The 23,731-nt window shown below is 35.7% G+C and overlaps 1 protein-coding gene across 1 annotated transcript; it reads right to left on the reverse strand.

Moving 5' to 3' along the window:
* Nucleotides 1–242: 242 nt before the first annotated feature.
* On the reverse strand, nucleotides 243–21,986 carry LOC124634557 (probable 2-oxoglutarate dehydrogenase E1 component DHKTD1 homolog, mitochondrial). Its single transcript, XM_047170176.1, has 20 exons — nucleotides 21,698–21,986; nucleotides 20,900–21,026; nucleotides 20,354–20,519; nucleotides 19,422–19,638; nucleotides 18,828–18,989; nucleotides 18,541–18,614; nucleotides 18,306–18,419; nucleotides 17,315–17,428; nucleotides 15,681–15,788; nucleotides 14,522–14,679; nucleotides 13,925–14,060; nucleotides 11,058–11,189; nucleotides 8,765–8,867; nucleotides 7,860–8,017; nucleotides 7,113–7,269; nucleotides 5,783–5,985; nucleotides 4,472–4,592; nucleotides 2,733–2,921; nucleotides 1,657–1,742; nucleotides 243–531 (listed from the first exon to the last, which is right to left on the reverse strand). Exons 1-20 carry the CDS (start codon nucleotides 21,819–21,821, stop codon nucleotides 421–423), a joined length of 2,760 nt encoding a protein of 919 aa, XP_047026132.1. The 5' UTR covers nucleotides 21,822–21,986; the 3' UTR covers nucleotides 243–420.
* Nucleotides 21,987–23,731: the final 1,745 nt, after the last annotated feature.

The following is a 23,731-nucleotide window of genomic DNA, read 5'->3' on the forward strand; positions in this document are numbered from 1 at the left end:
GCTGAATCCGGTTAGACTGGAAGCCGACCCCAACATGATTGGGAAAAGGCTCGGAGGATGGATTCGAGATTTTTAGTAATCGTCATCATCATCAGCCTTTTTATTGTCCCATTAAAGGGCACAGGCCTCGTTCTATACAGAAGAATGACTGTTAATCAACGTTGCTTAACTTGTTGGCTTTGCTACATTCTTGGTATATTTTATTTTCAAGATTAAATAAAGAAGTAATAAAAATACAAAAATAAGAACCATTCGTATAATCAATCAATTGAAAATAAATACAAAATATTTACAATATAACAACTTACAGAGAAATTACGAGAACGTCCCAGTGTATAAAATCACAATCATTGTAATAAATGCACAGTTAAACAAAACAAGAGCTCTCTTAATGAGAAAATAACAATTAAATATTTATTTCTATTTGATATTGTAAAGGGGTTCTTTCAATACATGTTCCACTTCAGCTTTGTGTAGCGAGGAGGCTCCAACTGCTGGGGTTGGTGCTTCAGCTCGCCCGGCGTAAATCAACTGAAATATAATATTCAAAATACAAATTTTCGTCGGTTTTAGAGGTGGAATAAAAGGAATGTATCGAAGACCATCGCTAATGAAAATGTATTTTTGGCAACTACTTTAAAGGCGACATGTACCAATTTGGCCTACTCCATAAAAATCTTAGGATGTAGTTATTTTTATTGATAGGTATTTTTTGACGATCTGATAGAAGAAAACTAGTACATATTCAACATTATCCTTTAGTTCATCTAGATAGCAATTATGTTTGAACAAATTCGCAGAGGATCCAATCGATCTTGCTAATTCCATTGTTTTCTCATCGACAGTATGTTATCCAAAAGCTATATCTATTCCAATAGCTTTGCACAGCCACGTTCATAATTAACTACCATCCACATTATTTCGAGGCTTAATTACAAAGATAATTAAATCGTGATCGGAATTTTCGTTCGCGTTAAATTTTCAACTAGGCTCTGTATCTTGTAAATGTGACAGGGGTACGCCGTTTATCATATTACTAGCTTTTTGTCGCGTTGTTGTTATGTTATGTTCTGGAAGACCTACTTCATCCACAAATACCAAAGCCTTCAGGATACCACATGTACCAACAGTAGTCTTCAATTGTCTTCAGAATATTTAGCAAGGAGATATCCCATATCTCCTTGCTAAATATTATCTTATAAGATTAACCCGATTTACCACAGACATGTAGATAAGAAAACAAACAAATTCACAAACAAATATATAACATTAGTTAGGATTATGAAATAAGATTCAACAGATAGATAATCCAATAGACGAATGTCTACGTTCGTAAAATCTGACGAGGTCACCGACGAAATTATGTTATTTGCTCATAAAAATCCGATATATGGTGATCAGGAATCGATTTGGTAATTTTTGGCAGCAACTCTGATTAGATTGCGATTTTATACGATCGATTTTGGGATGATAGAGGTAGTGACAGTACGAAGATTCGTTTGCCATTTAATTACAAAGATCTCAATAAAATAACGTACTATATAAATATGTTTTGCTCAAACGTAACTTCACTGAAACAAAAAATATATATCGAAGCCTCAATATTCTAACATGATAACAAGATTCCCTAAAGGATAGATTTCAAATTCATATTACCTTTCTGCCCAAGAGATTTTCAAATCGTGGCTTAACGAAGCTCCAAGCTCCCATGTTCCGATGCTCTTCTTGACTCCATATGAATTCTGGGAAAGTTATAAACTTGTTACGGTCAAGTGAGCAAAATTCATTACAACCTCAGAGAATATTAATATTCATATTGGTATTATAAACTTGGGAGTAAATATTGAAGTTTGGAAAGCAGCAACAGTATCTTACCTTGTACTCGTGTTATTAGTTTGAAAAACATTTTTAGGCTAATCCAAGTAATGATGGATGGATACAACGTGAGTTGGTTCTGAGAAGACAGGTTAGTGATCGACGTGTCTAAAAGTTGTAGCTATAGGTTCAAAAACCTTGCATGACGAAGAAGTATGTTCTTCGTTGTTGTTCGTTAACAAATTAATATTTTAAGGTTAAATTAGGGGTATTCTTGGGAAGGGATAGAGAAAGATACTTGACAAAATATCTACAAGACTCAGATTAAAGCTGCTAGCGCAAGATCTCTCAATCTGATAAGGAACTGTAACACTCCTAAGTCTGATTTCCACAACACACAGAACTGACATGAAATGAACGTGACACCACATAACACCTAGTCGCTTTGTGTGCGTTTGCGTTGCATTCGAATATAACGCATTCAGCTGTCCGCATGAAATAGCAGTGGGGAGCAATATGTCGGTCGTTAGAAACCAAAGCCTATGTGACTGGCAACTCGTATAACCTGTACAGTTTCGGGATTAATTACTGCACGGAACTGTGCTGAGAGAGATTCTGGCTTCGTGGTATGATGAATGTTATGGTTCGCAAATGGTGTGGTACTTCGAAACCAAAGTTATATGATCAATATGCTTCTTTATGAGATTATGCTTTGTTTAGAAGAGAGCGGCTTCGTTTAGAACAAAGTTCTGTAATAAATAGAACTCTAAAGATTATGGCTGCTGGGTTTCTAATTCTGATTGAATTTTGTAATGTGATGATATCGTCTGAAGTTTGTGTATTGGCAGATTTTTTACCAAGGGCATTGATTTCATTGCTTTGTAATGTTAAAATTAAGCATAGTTTTAACAACTTACTCCTAGCATTTTTGAATCTCGCTAATTCAATCTGCAAGTCATGCAGAGGGAAAGGCGCCAGAGCCTCGACCCTCACGATGGCTACATCATCGATCTTAGCTCGAACCCTCTCCTTGTTCAGCTCGTAGTAATGCTTGCCGCTGACCAGGATCACTCGGTTTACCTTCAGAGGATCCGCTTGGGTGTCACCTGGAAGAAAATTGCTGGTGATTTATTTTTGCTTCTAAATGTTTTTGGAGCAGAAAATGTTATGTTCAGAATTGAAGAAAATATGTCCCAACTAGCCTTATCCTTTTTTTTCAGTATAAAGTAATCATTGAAATATATTGGAGAGAGCTTTTGATATTTTCAATGATTGTAGACTTAATGGGAAAGTAGTTGTCGCGACATATTTTCGTTTATGTAACGCCACAAAGAGTATCTCGGGATGTTCGGATCCAGAATCCTTTTATTCGCAACTTTTATAAATCAACATGTTTATGTTTATTCAGCTGCTGTTTGTATGCTAACGTTTAACTGTACGGTTATTTACTGAACATACGAGACATTTCCTTGTTTGTGGAAAAAACGGAAAAGGGTTGCGTTTTCCTTCTTTTCCATCGCCAAATTGTTTCTTTTGTGTGCTCTGTTCCGCGTCATTATAGACATTGATCGGGAATGACTATATGTATTGTTTCCCTTAGTAGGTATATACTCTCTATTTATTTTATTTCTATTCTGAGTATTTTTCTCAAGTAGATATGCTAGCGCAACATTCTTATATTCATTGTTGACGCTGCTCGTGATGTTTTAGTTTTTAATTTAAATGTAAATTTCTAAAAAATGTAAGTCAATAGACTAAATAAAAAGTTATGTATTGCCCTCATGAGATTTTTTTTTCATATTTACTGTTTGCCGCGGATTCATGCTTTTAGACAGTGGTTCTTAACCTTTTTGACATGAGGGACCACTTTAACTAAAGTTTGTCTTGCCGGGGACCACCTCATCGGTTTACCTAAATTGAGAGTTCTTTGATAAAGAATACAAGTATACTTTATAACTAGCACTCATTTCTTTATTATTTAGCAAAAAACTAAAATTTACAGATTTAATTTAATGAGATTTTTGTGACTGCATTTTTGTAGTCTGTTGTGTACTGCTAATTTCTGTAGTCTGGTTCAGTACTACTTAAAGCTAAACGCATGTCGGCAGTTGTAGGTAAGCAAATGCAAAGAAAGATAAACATATGCCTATTTAGTTTCCAAAAATGCGCGAGCGAAGCGAGCGCGAAATTTTTATCGGACTTAAACCAAATATTACGTAAAATTTAGCCCAAACGTACTTTTTGTTTGTTGACAAATGCAAAAGTAAGGGCATATAGTTTTCGAATACGCGAGCGAAGCGAGCGCGAAATTTTAATTATTTTTTAAGACTCAAAACCAAAATTACGTAAAATTTTGCGAAAACCCGCGCGCGCATAAATAAGTCGATAAAAATAAAGTTAGATAACGTATAGCAACGTCGCGAAGCAAAGCTTCGCGGACCACTTGGAATGCCTCCAGGGACCACCAGTGGTCCGCGGACCACCGGTTAAGAACCACTGCTTTGAGAGAACCATTTCCCACAACCTGGACAAAAATTGCTTATGTCTATTCTCAGAGTCGGCTCTGTAGATTTGACGCGAAAGCGCGACACACAGAATCACAGTCGCATTTATAATATTAGAAAGAGTAATAGGAATTCTGTGCTTAAATACGTACCAATAACGTTCTTGAAGTGTGTTCCGGGAGCGAAATCTGACATCGGTGATACAGCATCAGCCAATCGCAGGAGTACTTTCGGTGCTACTACTACTAATGGCTTCCTGTAGTTTCTGGCTACCTGTGGACAACGAAGATTATATTAATAAAAATAGACCTTTAATCAATAGTAAATGTGATCAGCCTGGGATGTAGGTAAAGTAGATAGTAATGTACCTTTAGATAGATAGATATATACTTTAAGAGGTACATCATTTCTAAAGTGATGTTATTACGTGACATAAGTGATTTGATCACAGAGGAAAATTAATAATGATGTACTGATACAATACCCTTGAACAAATACATAATAAGGATAAGGTGAGTACTAAATCCAAAGCCCTTTGTAGTATCGTATACATCACAAGAGAAACGCTAGGTCATTATAATTCACAACAAAGTTCCATCTCGTTATCTGTTCACGAACCATTTACCACATTATGCGTTGAACAATATATTGAGGATCGGTTACCTAACTAATGCTTCGGTAGGTACAATATAACACGCCTTATGTACAACAACAAAACATGGGTTTGTACTATTTTAGCCTGGAGAAATATTATTCAAATTACTATATTGTTAGAAAGGGGTTATCTCTGAAACTGATGATCTGACTCCGAAAACCCTTTTAGAGATAAAAAGTTTACATAAGTGCGAGTTTTCGGGACATCAAGTTCTTTTTCCTTGACAAAGGGAAAGCTAAATCTAGCACAAATATCTAAGTAAAAACGGTCAATTACCTAGCGACTTTAGCGGATGAAGTGAAGGAAGATTGAATAGGGGAAAGTTCTTGTGTTGTTGTTCGTACTTCTTGTCAGAGACACAACGCAAGTTTCTGCTACATCGACTTTGGTGGGTAAACTCGTGTTTAGGCAAACGGTTTATTTTGCAAGTCAGCGGGAATACAAATGTGTTGCTGGGTTACATTTGTTTGTGTATTGTACATATGTTTATGAATAGATAAGTTTCGTTAACAAGAAGAAAACATTTATATCTCAAATTCATTGGGAAAAGAGCAGGGAAAAGGAAAACATGCCTGTTAATTAAATTAAATTCCAGAAGCAAGTAAAGGTATGAGGGCTATGCCGGATTTCGTGTAGACCCCGCGAACTAACAGACTTGAAACTAGCGTTATCAGAAGCACCACTTTCGATAAATCATTTCTCTTTTTGGCAACATACTCTAAGTTTAGGTATAGGTAATTACTTAGAACTCAATATACTTCAGAATTGTTCACTAATTAGGTGTTTCAAAGTTTCAATGCAAACTTACCTGTCTTCTCAACAAATGGAAGTATTGCGCTGGAGTCGTAGGGTTGGCCACATGAAGGCACACATTCTCAGAGTCCGGTGCTGTCTCTTTGCTGTCCGTGAGCTGCAGGAACCTCTCCATCCTGCACGAGGAGTGCTCTGATGCGGCGCCGTCGTAGCCGTGAGGGAGGAGCATTACTAGGCCGTTGCTGCGGACCCATTTGGCTAGATGGAAAATAAAATGTGTTTGTGATTGCCGTAGTTAATTGTTATTGGTATTTCTTGACGTTTGGATTTACCTACCGCTTACCTACATAGCGAAGAAGAGAATTTGTGACCAGGGTGTCTTAAAATGATGGATTAGAAATAGAGCTGGTGTTAGCCGGACAGGTATGGCTTGTAGCTTTTGGCAAATGGACAAAAATGGCGAGACTAATTGCAAATTAGTAGAAAAGATTAACGAGACAGAAAGTTCCTAGGGTATAAAACCGCGCAGCCCAAACGTGACATTAATTCGAAGCACGTTTTTACCAAAACTAGGATTCCATCCAAGCCCAGTAAATTACTCGAGGCGTATTTGAGCAATAGGTGCCGCAACCAAATGTATGGCGTCGCATATAACCTATATAGCATTTTGCTGGCGATCTCGTATATCTAAGTTTTACGTAAATATTCAATCGGAATTTATCGTACTATTCGTTCCACATACACGGAATATTCTTGCAATCGCAATTGAGAAAACTGGAAAGGAAAGTTTAGAACTTGCAGAAAGCATCTTTGTAAATGAAAAGTGATTCAGAATTCTGAATCCATTAGCTAGATTGTTTTCGAAAGATTAATCGTTTGTATTCACGGCAGTGCATACTGTTTTATGATTTTTCAAGCATTTTAATCCGTCAAAGTTAAAACGACAGCTGGAGAAAATATTAAATCGATTGTCTAGACTCTAGACTTTCTTTTATGATGATCGAGTTATGATAATGACTTGAAACAGCGGTTATTGAACTGTAAGAATAAGAAAATTGATTTTTATCTTAATATGCCCTGGGAATTTTAGAGAAAAAGCGAAAGAAATAAGATTTTTGTAAGTTTTGAAGAGAGCTTTGCGAAGTGATTAATCTTAAGCTAAGAAGTTTTTAGTTTAATAAACATTTTCAGTAATGAAAAACTTCATTATTACCAATTTCTCGTAATGATGTGAAAATGGTGAAGATATACTTACCTACCTACATACTAATACTAGTGCGTAGATATACGACGCATCCAATTTTTTCTATAGTTCTCATAATTTTAAAGTTCTATCAATATTCTTTTGGTCTCAAAACCTACAAAACAATTAAATTCACACTCACATTCACCCGACGCAATAAAAGCGTCCACAATAATCTGAGCCCCGTTATAGAAATCGCCAAACTGCGCCTCCCATAGACACAGGTTATCCGGCGAGTCGTACGCCATCCCGTATTCAAAGCCCAGCACCGCCTCTTCAGACAAAATCGAATTGGCCACCTGAAACGGGAGTGCAATAGTTTGATAACGACATTGACGTGGAGACTTTTAGATGTTACGACCAATTTGTAAAGTTTTCTGTCCATTGAAGTCAAATGAGAGATCTTTGCTGCATGAGCATTAATGTGGGTTTCGTATGCACAAAAATCGTTTTGCCAAGGTTTCGTTAATAATTTGTCCAACCCTTGTTGTTCCATGTTTCAATTATACTAGTAGATATATATGTACAGTTAGTTATCGGCTCACGGATTTACCCAATCCGATATCTTTACCCAATTTCGTATCGGATTGGGTAAAGGTCCTTTTTCCTTCACAGTGAGCATGAATCCCTAAATGTGTAGAATGCATAGCTTGAAACCATGCATAGCACTAGATTCTGTGGATGAACGCTTGTGTAAATGCCGTAGCCAGCAGCCATGAAAATATATATTGGACTGTTTCCCAAAATGTCATAAAAGAAAGCAAAAGAAAAAAAAAAAACGTTCTGGAATGTCACAATTTCTTCAGTCTTCCAAAACAGTTTTGTTTTATCAAAGAAGGAGTAAGTCCAATTCCAGAAAAAATCTATGTCGATAATGCTTTTTACTCACTTCTAGGAATCCCTTCTGCTTCTCATGAATATGGTTGAGAGGTATATGAATGGCTTCTGTCTCTTGATCCACTAGCATCACGTGTCGATGAGAGAAGGTGCCTCGACCCACATCCTCGCCACTTAGGCGTACGTGACGACCCTCCATTAGCAGGGAACCTGTTGGTAGGACATAAGAAATTATTTTAGGGGTTTCATAATTCATTAATCTTTTCTTAAATTACCTATCTATAAAACAACGAAATTAGCTAACAAGTAACATAATTAATAAACCTAGCGCTTCAGGTAGACACAGTCATTAATTCTGTAACCGTGCCAATTAGACTGCAAGACCAAAAACAGTTTAAATTCATAAAAATAACTTACGAACATAGAACCTTCTCCTTTTTTGGAAGTGGGTACAAATATATTGTTTAAGATAATGGAATAATAAAATAATTTCATGTTTCAAATAACAAATTCGTCTTCCTCAAAGATTGATTTGAGACTTAATGCAGCATTTGGAACGGATTAGATTTGTTTAATTGAAAACCTACAAAGTTTCGATTAATCAACCGCAGTAGTAATCTCTTGTGGTCTGCGGTCTACATTGTAATTACTTTAGCGTTTCAGTGAGTTAGTCATGTCTTTATTCCTTTAAAACTTTGTAAGAAACTGTCTCTAGCCTGAGGTTTCTTTCTTATCTCAAGGGAACTACTTTACGAAGCACACAAATGGGTATTCTTAACCAATTAAACAATTGCTCAGAAAGTTTGTTTAGTGCCTTAATTTGCCCGAGAATGAAGGCATATGTTTTTCTGGAGCACATAGACCACCACTGACGTTCGTCCGGGCAGCATTTAATATTGAGTGACGTTTCAATATTCGATCCTTAGTTTAGAAGTCATGATTAAACTGTAATCTTACCAAAAGCCAACGCCTCGCCAGTCGCCCAATCGATATCTTTCCCTTCAGTTAGTTTTCCAAGCCTGTTTCTCACATGTGTCTTAGACAGATGCGGGTGAATATTCTGCGAACAATTTAGTAGCATATTATTTGCCTTGATTGATACACCCTCATTTCGAAGCAACTGTACCGAGCTGTCTTTGAACATGGGAAGTAATTTACTGTCTCGATTCTAATGGATATTGTGGATACAATATTGGGTTGAATTCTGTTCGTTAGTGAATTATGGAACGTTGTCTGCATGATAGATTTGGTTTGGTTGCTTCAAATTGCCGGCTCATATCTTGGTGGTTTCTGTGACTATTTCAAAGTTTCCAACTATTAAATGCCTTGATTATATGACTGTGTGGTGTTATCTGATTATTTGTGCCCTAAATATATTCGTCACTAATTTGTCACCAATGCATAGGATTATGGGAAATAAAGAAAATCCAAAGAATTTTTTTTTAGCAATGTAAGAAAACATGTGCAGATATTTTTTATAGGCAAAGTACCTGCGGTTCTGTGTTTCGACGTTTGCCACATGACGCCTAACAATTCTCAATACTAAATTCCCATACGATATAGAAATGGACCCTTATTCGTAACGCGGGCCTATTACGGGCTGTGGTTGTGGTTTTGCGTTTGTAGCAGAAACAGTAATTAATCACCAGAAAACATTGCTGTGTGGTGAAACATATTGGGTTTAGTAAATATTTTTAGCTGATATTATACTGAATGAATCTTCTCGATTTCCACAACGAAAATTAAACTTCATATACTACACGTAAATAAACCAGTTTTTTTTTTTTTTTTTTTTTTAATAAAAGAGTGTTTATAATTTTTACAAAATGTTGACCCTAGGGTCCACCTTTACTGTTTTTCTGAAAAGTTCGTGTGAAAGTAGGAGATTTATTTACTGATATACATACATAACGTCATCATTTAAAATGGCCGTATCTTTGCACTTAACTTATATCCCCCTTCAGGTCCTATTAAAAACAATTATTCCTGTTGGCTGGCTTGCTAGGCAGCATCACTGACCCGAATGCCTATTAGTCCTACATTATCTATGTTCCATCGAGCGATGTGGCAACCACATTGACCGTTCACATCGCTCCACCAATATGTAGGGGTTCCCCATGATTAGTACAATTGCTCATTAATTATGATCTAAATTCTCTGAATGTTCGTACAATGTTGAATGTTCGATTTAATAACCATTCGATATTATGAATGTTCGAGTATTTAGAATTTCGATTTTTAGTGGTCGATCAATTGATATTCGGTTATTTGTCATTCGATTTGGCATAGTACACCCTTGAACAAGGGATTAAGATTAAGGGATTAATTTAGTATAAGCGAGCCTATAATTGCCGATATTGGAGGTTTTACGGGCCAGTTGCTAATCCCTTTATTTGAACAAGCTTTGTATGATCCTAGGAAATTGAAGTACTACGTAGTATGTTCAATTATGTGTAGTAGGACCGTTACATATTTTACAAACATTCCTGACTTGACGTTCCCTCTTTAGAAGGGATTGAAAGTAACTAAACCTGGAAAAAAACTGACTCGGGTCTTTTAAAGAGATAAAGCGAATAAAATAATTTTGTGTACGATTACTTTCTGAAAATAAACCAGTACCTCAAACACTCATTTCTGATTGAACCCAAAACAACCTCAAGACGTTTCTCTAACAAAAATAACACAAGACTCTAATCCCGACATCGCTTGACCCCGGCCTTAATCCTGAACGGTAAATATCGAATCAATTGGACTCCTAGCGATTGAGTTTGTATGCCCCGACGCTTTCATTTGAGGTCGTGCTAGAACCTTCGGATTGTGTTCACGAAGGAATACTTGGAGCTATTTGTTTTGAGGTTAAGGATAAGTGGAGGATATCGGGGATTGCTAGATTTGAGATTGTATGTCCGATGCTGTCAAAAGATTCTTGTTTAGATATTAGAGAATTAAGAAAACCTTTTCTGCAAATGTCAATGTTTGGAGATTTTGTTTTTTCGTCAGAATGTAACACCGCGTCTCGTTGGGTGCAGGCTTTTACGATAGATACCAGTTTTATGGCAAAATTTTAATTAAATTGAGTAACGTTGTATTAATTAGCAAAAACAGATTCAAACAAAGTTTTCTCAAATGTTTTCGTCTTTCATTCATATTTCATTGGTTTTGCTTTAAGATACCTATACACATGATCTCCTGACAAGTTAAATGCAGGAATTGATTAAATCAAATCAAAAGAAATGATAAAGGTACTTACAAAATCATCAGGAACAGTGACAGACGCCTGTCCGACCACTTTAAGTAGACCAGTGTCTACTCCGGTATCCCAAGTCTCGACCGCGAGGGGTGCTGCCTGCATCCCCGACCATTGTTCCTGGTAGTATGATACCTGTAGACCAAGGATTATTGATTAAGATTAACTATTGCAGTATTTTATCTAGGTAATGCTTTGCACCCGGGATGTCTGTCAAACGGGGTACTTAAGTTGGTGTTAATTTTTTAAAATCAGTAAAGTAGTTTCGGAGCCTCTATACTGTTGGTATTGATATAGGTTAAAAAATGTAGAGATTACTATTCCACTGTATATTTGTCTCATACTCTTATATTCTGTATGGATGCCTTCAATTTTCAAATTGAAGACACCAAGGAGAACGCCAAAAATATTAATACAAACACTCAAGACAATGCCATATAAAAATCTTCAGTAATTGAATTAAATTGACCAAACAATTAAACATTCTTAATCGTTGAAAATCTTCAAGTGGTTAAACTACCCCTTTTAAGTTTACGTGTTCTTTGACTTACATAAATTTTCGGAGTCAGGCTGTACCAATTAAACCAAACGCCGAAACTACACTAAGGATAAGTAGAGATAAGAGGAATTTGGCGATAAACTTAAGACAGCAATAGAGACTTACAAGAGGCCCAAACAATAAATCAGCTGACATCTTATCTGTAAGTGCAAATAACAAAAAGTTTGTAGGAAAGAAAGAGATGCTTCATGACAATAGTACTAGTAGACTGGTTCACAAAAAGAAGAATTAACGTAACGAGTTTATTCGCAAATTTTCCGAAGGGTGTATTTATAAATAGCATAAAGTTCGCCTGCTGTTACCAGTTACACTGGGAATTACTTCAGGCACCCGGACAAATAGTACATTATATGATACCGTGTAAGCGCTAACTGCTAAGTTATATCAAAATACATTGAAACGTTTACGCGTAAAGAAGCAACAATACAACGTACATCCACAGAGAAACTTTCGAATTTATATTGGTGTGATTTCAATTGAATATTAACTGTAGTTGTTTTGTCGTTATGGATAATCAAATACTATGAGCTCACTTTACAGGGATCATCGCATTTAAATAAAAGATACATTTTATATCTTCCTTCCTTCCTTAATGAGAGTTGTTGGAACTTCAGGAGGAAATAACAAAGGTATAAAGATATACGAAGCCTAAATAAATAATGTATGAGGTTCTTGTATTACGAGCGACCTACTGGCAGCAGTGAGAACAAAGTATCAGAAATTTGATAATAGGAATAAGATAATTTTGAACTAGGTAGCAATCTACTTAGGCTGATTTTTTATTCTGTTAATTAATTTCTGATATAGATCAAACAATAAACAGACTAAAATATCAAGCACTTTTTTCCGCCAGTGGTTTCATCAAATAATCCATATATGCGGTTAAAAAGTTAAAAAGTCTAGCTTCCCCCGATAAATGAACTATCTAACACTGCAACAGTTTTTCAGATCGATCCAATAGTTCTTGAGATTTGAGCGTTTAAACAAAATCCTATAGCTAAACAGTAAAGCTCGCTAGTGTGGCTCAAAAGATTTAGCAGTTCTTTTGAAAGTTATGAATACAATGCATCACAGCTTTGCATTTATTTCAGTAACTAAGATTCTCTATCTCCAAGACTTTTGTTTTGCAAACTCTTAATGTATTGCTGCCCTAGTTTTGAGAAACTTTTCAATTCATATACAAGAAGAGGAAACCACAACCACTTTCATATCCCTATTAATATCATAAATGCGAAAGTAACTCTGTCTGGCTGTCTGTTACGCTTTCTCGTCTAAACCACTGAACTGATTTTAATAAAATTTGGTACAGAGATAGAGTTGACCTTGAGAAAGAACACAGGATAGCTTTTATCCCGGAGTTTTGAAGAGTTCTCTTGGAAACGCGATATAACCGAACTTGACGCGAAACCGCGGGCGGAAGCTAGTAATTTATATTCACTGATATAAGTTTTGTTAACCAAAAGTTAATACCCTTGATGAACTGAATTTCAAAAGCTGCCTTTAAATATTTCATGAATTTAATTTGCAAAGTAAGGGGTTTATTATGATGATATGTGATGAGAACATATATAATGAGACATAAGGTTTCAGAGTCACGTTTGATTTTTACGACAGTGAGCATCTCGGATCATCTGTCTGTAACAGACGGAAGTTCTGAATACGACTGCGTACCTATTTTTTTTAAGGTTGCGTATCCAAAGGGTAAAACTACTAAGACTTTGCTGTTTGTCCATTATACTGGCTGTATCTCTTGAACCATGACAGTTATACACATAATTTTTTAATAAAAGTTATTTTATAGCCGTTTTATAGAGGGACAACGGAACCCTTCGAGCCAGAATTGGACTAGCATTTGGCCGGTATTTTTCCTATAATGAAATTTTAAGTTTCTAGAATGTCGACAATGTCGTCCTATCAAATTATAAGTTGTTTATCGGTTTGCTAGTAGGCGAGATTGAGTTGTGAGCTCAGATTGCTCTGAGGTCAAAAGCTTGCTGTTATTTTTATTTCTTTGGCTGTAAGAAACTAAAAATAAATGAAGACGATTGATGTACCCAAATCAGCGTACCTACCAAAACTGATATTTTAAAAAGCATTTTTTTGTTTGGCCGAAACTACTGAATCGGTCTTAAAAATATTTCAGAGTAGCTGAAACTACACAATCCCAGAGCGGCCAAAGGCTATATTTTTATCCAGTTAAGGCAAGAAATTCGGTTAAGCCCTTGAAATAGCTTGTATGAAAAAAAAAATACTTTGGCAGTCATAGTAAAACTGCGTAACTCTATTCTAAAGTGGACTAAAATGTGTTTACCTCAGGTTTGTAAGCAGGAACTGCCTCATATTCTTTCTGTAGATAGTTGGTATATGTTGATAATATGTCCTTCACATCGTCTTCTTTCAATACGCCTTCCGACACTAATTTCTCAGCATATACATCTGGAATTGATCTGAAAATAAATAATATGTAATTATTTTGGATTTCACAAATCGTGAATGTCGTGTGAATAAAACGAGGCATTTAAAAGCCAGTTAGTTCCGTAACCAGATGTGGTAAATTCAAATGATTGTTTATACACAGTTAAAATTAAGTTTTTTAAACGTTACCTTTAAACCTATTATTACCGTGTTGCGCCACAAAAAGATCTGGGGATACGCCATTATATACTTTGAGGAGACTCGTTTGAATGACAGCCAATTGACTTTTGCAAACCCCTCGTGTAACTTTTAACTTTCCTTGGTTAAAATAGCAATATCTATTCAAAGCTAGCACCGCTGATCTGAATAGATTGCTTCGTCGCTCTATACATACATATATCATTTAAATTCACACTTATATTGCACAAGCACTAACTATTCATTCATTTGTTTTCTTTTAACAATTATCTAATTAATGGAATCTAATACTCACTTTCTACCATGAATAACTTTATACAGCAGTGGATTAGTGAAAGTAGGGTCATCTAACTCATTGTGGCCCCATCGTCTGAAGCAATTGTAGTCAATGAAGACATCTTTGCGGAACTTGCGTTGATATTCAAATGCTATGTTCGTTGCTTTCTCCACCAACTGGAAATTGGATAAAGGAAATCTTTTATTCTATTCAAAGCTGTGACAGTTTTAGAGGAATGTGTTTGCTGTAAATAATTTGTTGTATTAGTTGTAATTCGGATGTAAAAGTATAAGTAGGTATAGTGAGGTTGCATTTCATGTAGGATATTACTTTTTTTGTTTTTATTGGTGAAAGAAAAAGTTATTAATTTGCCTTATATACCTACGTTAATTTAATATGGCGTTTCCTCACGAAAATAAAGGTCTCGTTTTACGCAAACAAGACAGCGAAAAACTGAAATCGTGAATAATTAATAAAAAATATGGGCAACAGGTAAATTGTCTTTATTTATTTTGTACAATAAAAAAGTAAGAATAAAGATAAATAAGAGTAAATGTTGCCTAAATTAATTTCATGATTACACCACTTTTTTGTTTTCCCTTCAAAATATTTGTGAAATCTTACAGCATTTAATAATGTAAATTAGTACCGGTCTCATTAAGTCGTTGTGAGGGTAAACAATCTAATAAGCACGAACATTTTAATGAAGAGAAGTGTTTTGGGCTTTTTCGCTGTAATTAATACTCGAGTACTCTTAGGCGAGGTATATCGGGTGGTCCAAAAGGGGACGTTATTCCGAAAAATCTAGATTTCTCAAGATTAGTGCCACACGAAGATAAGAGTATCTACTTGTAGGTACATTCTAAGGCCATCTTATAGACAGACCACTCTATTCAAACGATTTTCGATTTCGAATTTCTAAAACCACAAATATACAGAAATGTTGAGGCTATTTTTCGTAGGTGAAAAATGGAACACACCGATAGCAATAGTGTGATGCACACATTGCACACTTCCTACAAGTCGGTCAGAAAATCCTTGTCAATATGTCCTACAAAATATCCGCCCGATTAACTGTCTTACAGAAAGTCTGACGTGGAAGCCTGCAGGGAAAATGCGTTTTTTTTTTGTTAAATAAATATATTTTTCATGACGAAATAGTTCGATATTAACTTACCTCTGGATGATCACCATTGACATGTATGACGGGAACGGATATAGCTTTCGCTAGGTCGGTCACATATCGACATGACCTGCCTCGCGATGCCGGCAGCGTGAATCCAACCTGGAAAATAAACTTATTTTAAGTAACATAATTTCAGGTTTATTTACTACTACTACTATTAGGTGAATGATTTAAATTGACAATAGACGAAGCTTTTTGCAGAAGCTTCTACTCTGAAGTAATATAATAAAGAGGATTTTTTTTGTTTGTTTGCTCCTACACTTAAAGGTCTGAAACTACTGATCCAATTTGAACAATTACATCATTAGGGAAAAGTTGGGAATCTAGATTCTAGACTATACCCAAATAACATAGGCATGTTCTCTAGGGATGCGGGTGAATTCGCAGGGAAACAGCTAGCCAAGCATAAATTCAGGCATCCCTCTCTTGATAAAAGTCTTCATTTTCGCAAACATTAAAAACCTACCCAGTGGCACAAAACCATAATTAAATAAAAAAAGCCGTAACAAAAAAAAGGTTCTAACATTGTTACAACGCCTTCAAAACAAGCCAGCGGGCGCCGAATGGCAAAACCATGTTTTTTATTAAATGATCCAAACACGAACCAACATGTTAACATATAAACACATATATTATTTTATGTGATGCTCGTACAATGGGGTCATGGGATGGCGTTCACTCTCGTGACTAGACGCTCTTTTGTTTTTTAACCGACTTCAAAAAAGAAGGTTCTCGGTTTGACCTGTATGTAGGTAGGTATGTATGTTGGCGCGTGATTTTCTTGTATGTGTATTTGTCTTTGATGCGGTTTTCAGCATAGGAGGCATATAAGGAGAGTGTTCTAGGTGTACTATTAAAGTCGCTTTCTTTTTTTGTAAAAATGTTTTTTCGACGAATGAATAAAATAAAAAGATCCAAAATCTGAAAGCAGGGTTACTATGAATTATTATATCAACACAGATAACCGTAACATGGGTTGACAGTTAGAATGAGCATTTATTACACCTTTCCACGAAAATAAAAAATCTACATTATTCATTTATGCTTTTCTATCATTTTTCCTTTAGGGAGCATACTTTTTCATACCTCTACACTACATGAAAAAGTTTTATAAAAAACTTTTTAATTCAGTTAGCATTTTCGAAACTAGTAGAAAATATTCGAATAGTTTTGATCCGGAATTCATTTGCAAATACGTTAGGGAATATACGTTTCTAAACGAATTGAACAATGTTAGATTGTTTTAGTTCGAACTTTTGCTTACGATTGATTGAAATGTAGCGTAGGTATTTGATAGCAATTAAACACGGTTGGAATTTGATTCAGATGTGGTTTAGCATTTTTGCGCAATTCAGCAAGCAGTTCATCTATCTATAGGTATAGGTATCGACTTTCATACTTATCTATGCTAACATAATATCTTAGGAAACATTTTTTGCTTATTTGTACCTTAACTACCTCCGAAATTACTGGACCGATCTTGAACTGTTGGGACGCTGAACAATTCCCGAGTAATATAGGCATTTTATACGGATAGAGGCAGTACAGTAGCTCCTAAGGTACGCAGGTTAAACCACGCTGAAAAACAGCTATAATCTACAAAGATAATTCAGGCAGTCACTCACTTGGTTATTTACTACAACGTGAATAGATCCACCGACGTTGAAATGTGGTGCCTGAGACAGCATGAGAGTTTCCTGGTTCACTCCTTGGCCAGTGAAAGCTGCATCACCATGAATCTATGCAGAAATATTTATTATTATTTCAATTTCAATCAATTATTATTACCTTCTCTTTTCTATGTTCCTCATAATTAATAAATAGTATGAATTATCAATTACAAAGTGCATTAAACATAGAGAATGTTCAAATATAATATAATTAATTGTTACAATAGACTATTACATTTCGCACATTGGAAATAAACTAAGTATATTGAGGTCAGGATATTCAGTGGGTGGTGGTTGTTTTAAATCAGTGTTTAATTTACGTAGGTACCTACTGTGGAAATTAGATGTTTAGAAAAGTCTATATATATATATACGCAGATGTTTCATATCATGTAGCTAATAGATATAGGAATTTTATGATAGTAAAATTATTAATAAAACGTGATTTTGATAAGTACTGATTGTACTCCTAGATCTAGATATAAACAAATACTAAAGCGGATACTTAATAACAAGTACCAGCTTAAAACCCTGTTACCTACAAAAAAATCTTAAAATAAAATAAAGAATTAAGGTCGACAAAGTGTATTTTTAAATAAAAAAGGTTGTTTTTATTTGCTCCGACTCGGAATAGCTTGAGGCCATACCTTGCACAGTATTTCAGTCTGATTTCATTCATTCGCAATTGTGTTTTTCATTTATGTTATTTATTTAATTTAACTTCTATATGTATATTACCTAGATCCTTGATAAGCTTCTGCATCGAGAAAAAATATTATTATAAAACGAAAGATTTTGCTTCTTTGTTTGTTTGAACGCAATAATCTCAGGAAGTACCGCTTCGATTTGAAAAAATACTTTCGGTGTTAGATAATCCACCTATCGAGGAAGGCTAAGAGTCGAAGTAATTCCCTGGGGAGGCTGGTGAAATTGCAAATTAAGATACCTGTACGTTGAGCACTTTATCTCCCAATCTCGATGTACCATCTTCTGAATAATCTCCTTCTTTCAAACGTAGCTGCTTGGATCTTGTTTTTCCCATTGACACTGGGTTTGCTGCCTATAATTAAGATAAATATGAAGTGAAAGACATTCGTTTTTTAAAAGGCGATAGTCAAACTCATGAAAGTAAATAATTTACAATTAATAAATAAAAAAATACAGGTAGCTAAATATCTTACCTCTAAATGTGAAGGGTTGTTCAACAAGGAAAACCTAACTGATTTATCATCAACTTTAATATCCACTGAAGCACCTGAAATTAGCATGAAATCGTTAAAATGGACTGAAAGAAAACCGTGAACAATTTTTGAATACTAAAGATCAAAAAAGCCAAAATTTTTGCATAACTATTTTGCTATTTGGCTAAACCAATTTCAAAATTTATCGTAGACCGCAATAAGCTAATTTGTGTTCAGGGCGTTATTCCCTCATGATACGGATAAAAAAGTGATGTAAATGTACTTACTTAAATGTGTTGAAATATCACAGGCTGCATTCGCTTCAAGCGGATACTCTGGCTGACCACTAAATTTGTGGAATATCTTCACTGGTGGGCATTTCAGTACACCAGTTAATGCATTCAGTTTACCTCTATGGGCCATTGCTAGGATTACTTGCTCTACTCCTTCTGTAAGTTTATTTAAAATATGGTTTAATCCTGAGGTAGAACCTACTGCATAAAACGATGTGGTTGATAAGGAAGGTTTAAGATTGGCAGATCGCCCAGTCGTGATTGTAACGTGCTTAATGCTGCTTGACCCAAGATCCACTGCAGTCTAAACTGTAGGCCGGTAGTTGGCCCGATAGACTTAAAGTTAACAGTATGCGAGGCTATACCTAAATAACAAAAACAAATAACTCTACAATTTTTGGCATGTATGTTTCCTTTACTATTTACAAAATTTGAATACTAGTTTCACATTTTTGTTTCGTTCATTTTACCACCTTATGTGAATACACATTTTGAGACACGTTAGTGAAAATGTTACCATTCTCATAATGCTTATTTACTATTTCTATTCAGGGTCTGAGAAGTATAAATCTACATTAAATATCTTACCAGCCGTCGTCAATTTGAAAAGACTGGAGAAGAAAGTAAGAAGAGATTCAGCACCTTCTCCACAGTACCTCTTCACTGTGGGGTACTTTACTCCCAGGAACTTATCCCATGCCTGGGAGTGGAGTAACTCCTTCACGATCTCAATCTTACGGGCATTGTCGATGGAGTCTCTGCCACTCTCTATGCGTTGGGCAAACCATTCTCTCTCTGCTTCTGTCTAGGAAGTAAACAAAAGATATACAGCAGATATCCTGATCATACATATATAGCAGGTACGTGGTTGGGCTCGTGAATGGGACGAATAAATGGATTTAGCACTGGGTTTTTGTGGATCTTTAGGTAATGAAAACGTTTTCACAATAAAAGATAAATTCCTAGATGTCTAGAATTTGCATGCGAATAAGAATAGTTCGTTTGAAGTAAATAAAGAAACTGGTACATAGATTCCCCATTAAAGGCTGTAACACCATCATCCTCCGAGCCTTTTTCCCAATCATGTTGGGGTCGGCCTCCAGTCTAACCGGATTCAGCTGAGTACCAGTGCTTTACAAGAAGCGACTGCCTATATGACCTCCTCAACCCAGTTACCCGGGCAACCCGATACCCCTTGGTTAGACTGGTGTCAGACTTACTGGCTTCTGACTACCCGTAATGACTGCCAAGGATGTTCAATGCCAGCCGGGACCTACAGTTTAACATGCCATCCGAAACACAGTCATTGGTGTCTGAGATATACTTAGAAAGTACATACAAACTTAGAAAAGTTGCATTGGTACTTGCCTGACCTGGAATCGAACCAGCGCCCTCATACTTGAGAGGTTGGTTCTTTGCCCACTAGGCCACCACGACTTTAGGCTAAACTAAAGGCTGTAACACCCATCCCTTAAAACACCCATGTTAAAGGAAAAACCAATAACAATATAGTCACTCACCTCTAAATAACTAAACTCATAAGAGATAGGTCCACAGTAGATGCCTTCCAATGTCTCCACAAGACTTTGCACTGACTGCTTTCCATCATATCCATATAACAGTCCCAAGTCCACAGGATCTTCAGAACGGAGTCCATATCTTGATATACTAAGCTCTTTGACAGTTCTGCAAATTGTACAAAACTTTTCCAATAACGTTTAAAGATGGAGATAATTTTAATGGCAAGTGATTCAGTTTTATTGATGATATGAGTTGGCAGGAATTGCTATTGCTTTTCGATTATGAATAGGTTGTATTTTATTATGAGAGTTTTCTGGTGCATAAGAAAGGCTGGTAACATATTAAACCAAGGCAAAGTTTTTGATTCACACCAAGTTAAGACCCAGATTATTAGGACACAGGATCAAAACAAGCGTTCGAAGCAAGCAGCTTGCGAGAAGGAATAAAAGTAGGTATTCTATTCACTCTTGCTTGACTCCATTAAAAGTCCTCAATTTACAGGCATCTAAAGTTAATCCTAAAAGCATTTACTTATTAAAGTTTACCTGTCTGCATTCCTATAGTCAACGTTGTCTATAGTAGCTCTTAGGTGTCCGTGAGTCCGATAAGCTTCCACTAGTCGGTGAGCGCGGCAGTTCTCGTTTCTTTTAGCTAATACTCCTTCGGGAACATCTGGATGACCACAGAATTGGGTTCTTTACAATATGAAACATTTCAACATAAGTATGCAGTGACGTAAGATGACATGAATAACAAGAGAGTGGATGTTTGTATGTCGACCACACATAACTCGGGAACAAGGTAGGAACAAGAAGAAAACAACGAAGATTTGATTTCAAGAAATTGTTGACCAAAGAAGAGCGTTTCTTCCACGGAAATGTAAAAGAGTCATTATCAATCAAGGAAGAAGGATTTTTTTTCTATGTTATTCATGTTGAACATACACAGAGTATTGTAGAAACCATTCGTATAGGACTCTAAAGTAGAATTTAATCGTAATAAGTTTTAGAGCATACTTAGCATGTATAAAATAATTTATGTATTTTAGCAGCCCAATCACGAGCTGTGTCAAGCAGGTTGAGTATTTTGCCACATGCTAACAAGATACGACCGACAAATCAATGTAGATACTACATACAAAATTGATAACAACAATAGTTGATACTTTATCAGTAGTAATCAATACCACACCGGGAGGTCAAGATTACTAGGTTAGGAACAAAATTGGACGTTTCATATAAATTACAGCTGTAAAGAATTTGATTGCCTACTATTATTCATTTTAATTTTAGGATAATAACTATGTTATGTGTAGTTTCAACATTATGTCCATGTTTACGTACCAACATCATTCACTTTCATCGGTCGATGACCGAACACTCCCACTCCTGAATGGTACTTCACACGATCGAATCGCAAATCCGTCCATCTCATCAACTGTCTCGTTCCTACTTTAAAACCCAACATTTTTCACTTTTTAAATCTACAATTCCATATTCAAATTCAAAACTGATTCTAGAACTCGGTGTTCGGTTTTTAAAATATGCGACCCGATTCAAGGTCGGCTATATTCGGGCATTATGCGCAAGAGTGGACTCTGTCGCGACCCAGCGTGTACTGAGTAAAAGAGAGCGATAGAATGATAATGTCGTTGTTTACATGTAGTTTATTATTTGACGTGGTTATGTGATCTTCTATTTGATAATGTTGATAAGTAGTGTTTGTAGATGAAATAATTACGTCGGTTTTGATAGTTAAGACTTTAGGGAGATATGATATAATTGGAATATGCTTATTCTGTGTTTATCTATTAACTAATCAAGGTCTTTGGGTCAAAAAGACTCTCCAGCATCTGGTTGCCCAAGTTTTTGTTATTAAAATGAGCAGCTTTGGGGGATAGACATAGCAAATGCTCAAATTAAGACTAAATAGGTAAAAGATAAATTAGTTTAGTAGGTAACTGTCACTTAGTGAACGATAAATATTTTTTATAGATTTTAATTTTTGAGGTTGAAATTACCGCATCCATACCTAATTATCATAGAAAAATGACATTCACAGTAGTTAAAAACAAATAATTGATAAATAAAAATAATATTCCATTATGATAAGAGCCGACTATCTTATCTCAACAGCTTGGCAACGGTTATGTCAGATGTTTATTTTGAATGAAAAGTAAAATCATTGTAGCCCGACACGACATTCATTTTGTTATATTTTGAAGTACCTGTATTGTGCATTATCTAAGCTAATTAAGGAAGAGCTCGGACCGTCTATCATATGAGATGTTGAGATGATGATGAAATGTTCATATGATAGACGGTTTGGCAGTCTTTACTGGTAGTCAGAAGTTGCAAAATCTGTAAACCAGACAGGGTTAAAGACAGGCAGTCCCTTCATGTGACACGAACATTATTTGGCATAAAGTTAGGCAAATGAGGAAGTCAGTATGCCCATAGTGGTCTGAAATGCGAAAACTTAGAGACCGTAATAGCTCTTTTTTTTTAACGACGACAAAAGTCATCAAACGACCCCTCCCGCTGTGGGTTAGCAGCGCTGAGGGAGTGTCAGACTCTTACTGACTAAAATCAGTCGTGTAATCTACTACATACGACTAAAATCAATCCGTCGTAGGCCTTTTATGTACCAGGGCCGCGGTAACTCTTTCGAACAATCCCGCAGCCCGGGATCGTAATCGCTCTTGAAACTAATCAATAAATAGTCTACTATGCTCAAGGAAACTACGGCACTTATTTACATACAGAAATCTTAGCTTAGTAGATTTAAGCAGGTATAGGTGCAATACCAAAACATAAAAATGAATTTCTTGATATCAAACACCCACGGCGTTCCCGCATATCATTTTGTAAATAGGTACTTACATAAACCAAACTTTGTAGTCATTATGTTATCTACCAAATGACACCTATTTGCATGCTCAACTGGAAGGAAAATTATAAAATGTGTACCTCACTTATCTATGTAAAAAGTTACCTAAGAGTTATTACTAAGACAGCTGAGTTAGCGTTAGTAAATATTGCCATTTTTCACGGAATTTCTAAAAACGGTTTATATAATTCTAAGCTATTTATTTATATTATTTATTATACTTATTTTATTGTCGATATGTCGTTTCCTTTTGAAGCGCCTTCTCGTATTTTTAGAGCAATGAGTTACCAATTACAATTCATTTGAACAAGGCGTGGTACTCCATTATATTCTTCTGAATGGTTGAATAAGCAAAAAAGAACATCTATTTAATTTGAATTTGATGAAAAGCGGGGTCGATTGCTAGATACTTATTTATTAAACATATATTTTTAATTCCACTATTGTGATAAGGTTGAAAACTTCGTGAAGAAAGTCAAATTAAGGTT

Source organism: Helicoverpa zea, chromosome 11, assembly GCF_022581195.2.
Source record: "Helicoverpa zea isolate HzStark_Cry1AcR chromosome 11, ilHelZeax1.1, whole genome shotgun sequence".
Lineage (NCBI taxonomy): Eukaryota > Metazoa > Arthropoda > Insecta > Lepidoptera > Noctuidae > Helicoverpa > Helicoverpa zea.

Coding starts and splice junctions, on each gene's coding strand:
- LOC124634557 (XM_047170176.1), bottom strand. CDS start 21,821: ATGTTGGGTTTTAAAGTAGGAACGAGACAGTTGATGAGATGGACGGAT. Junction 17,429..18,305: donor ATAAAGTGCTCAACGTACAG/GTATCTTAATTT, acceptor ATTTCTGCATAG/ATTCATGGTGATGCAGCTTT. Junction 11,190..13,924: donor TTCCTGCTTACAAACCTGAG/GTAAACACATTT, acceptor CTTGGTCTACAG/GTATCATACTACCAGGAACA.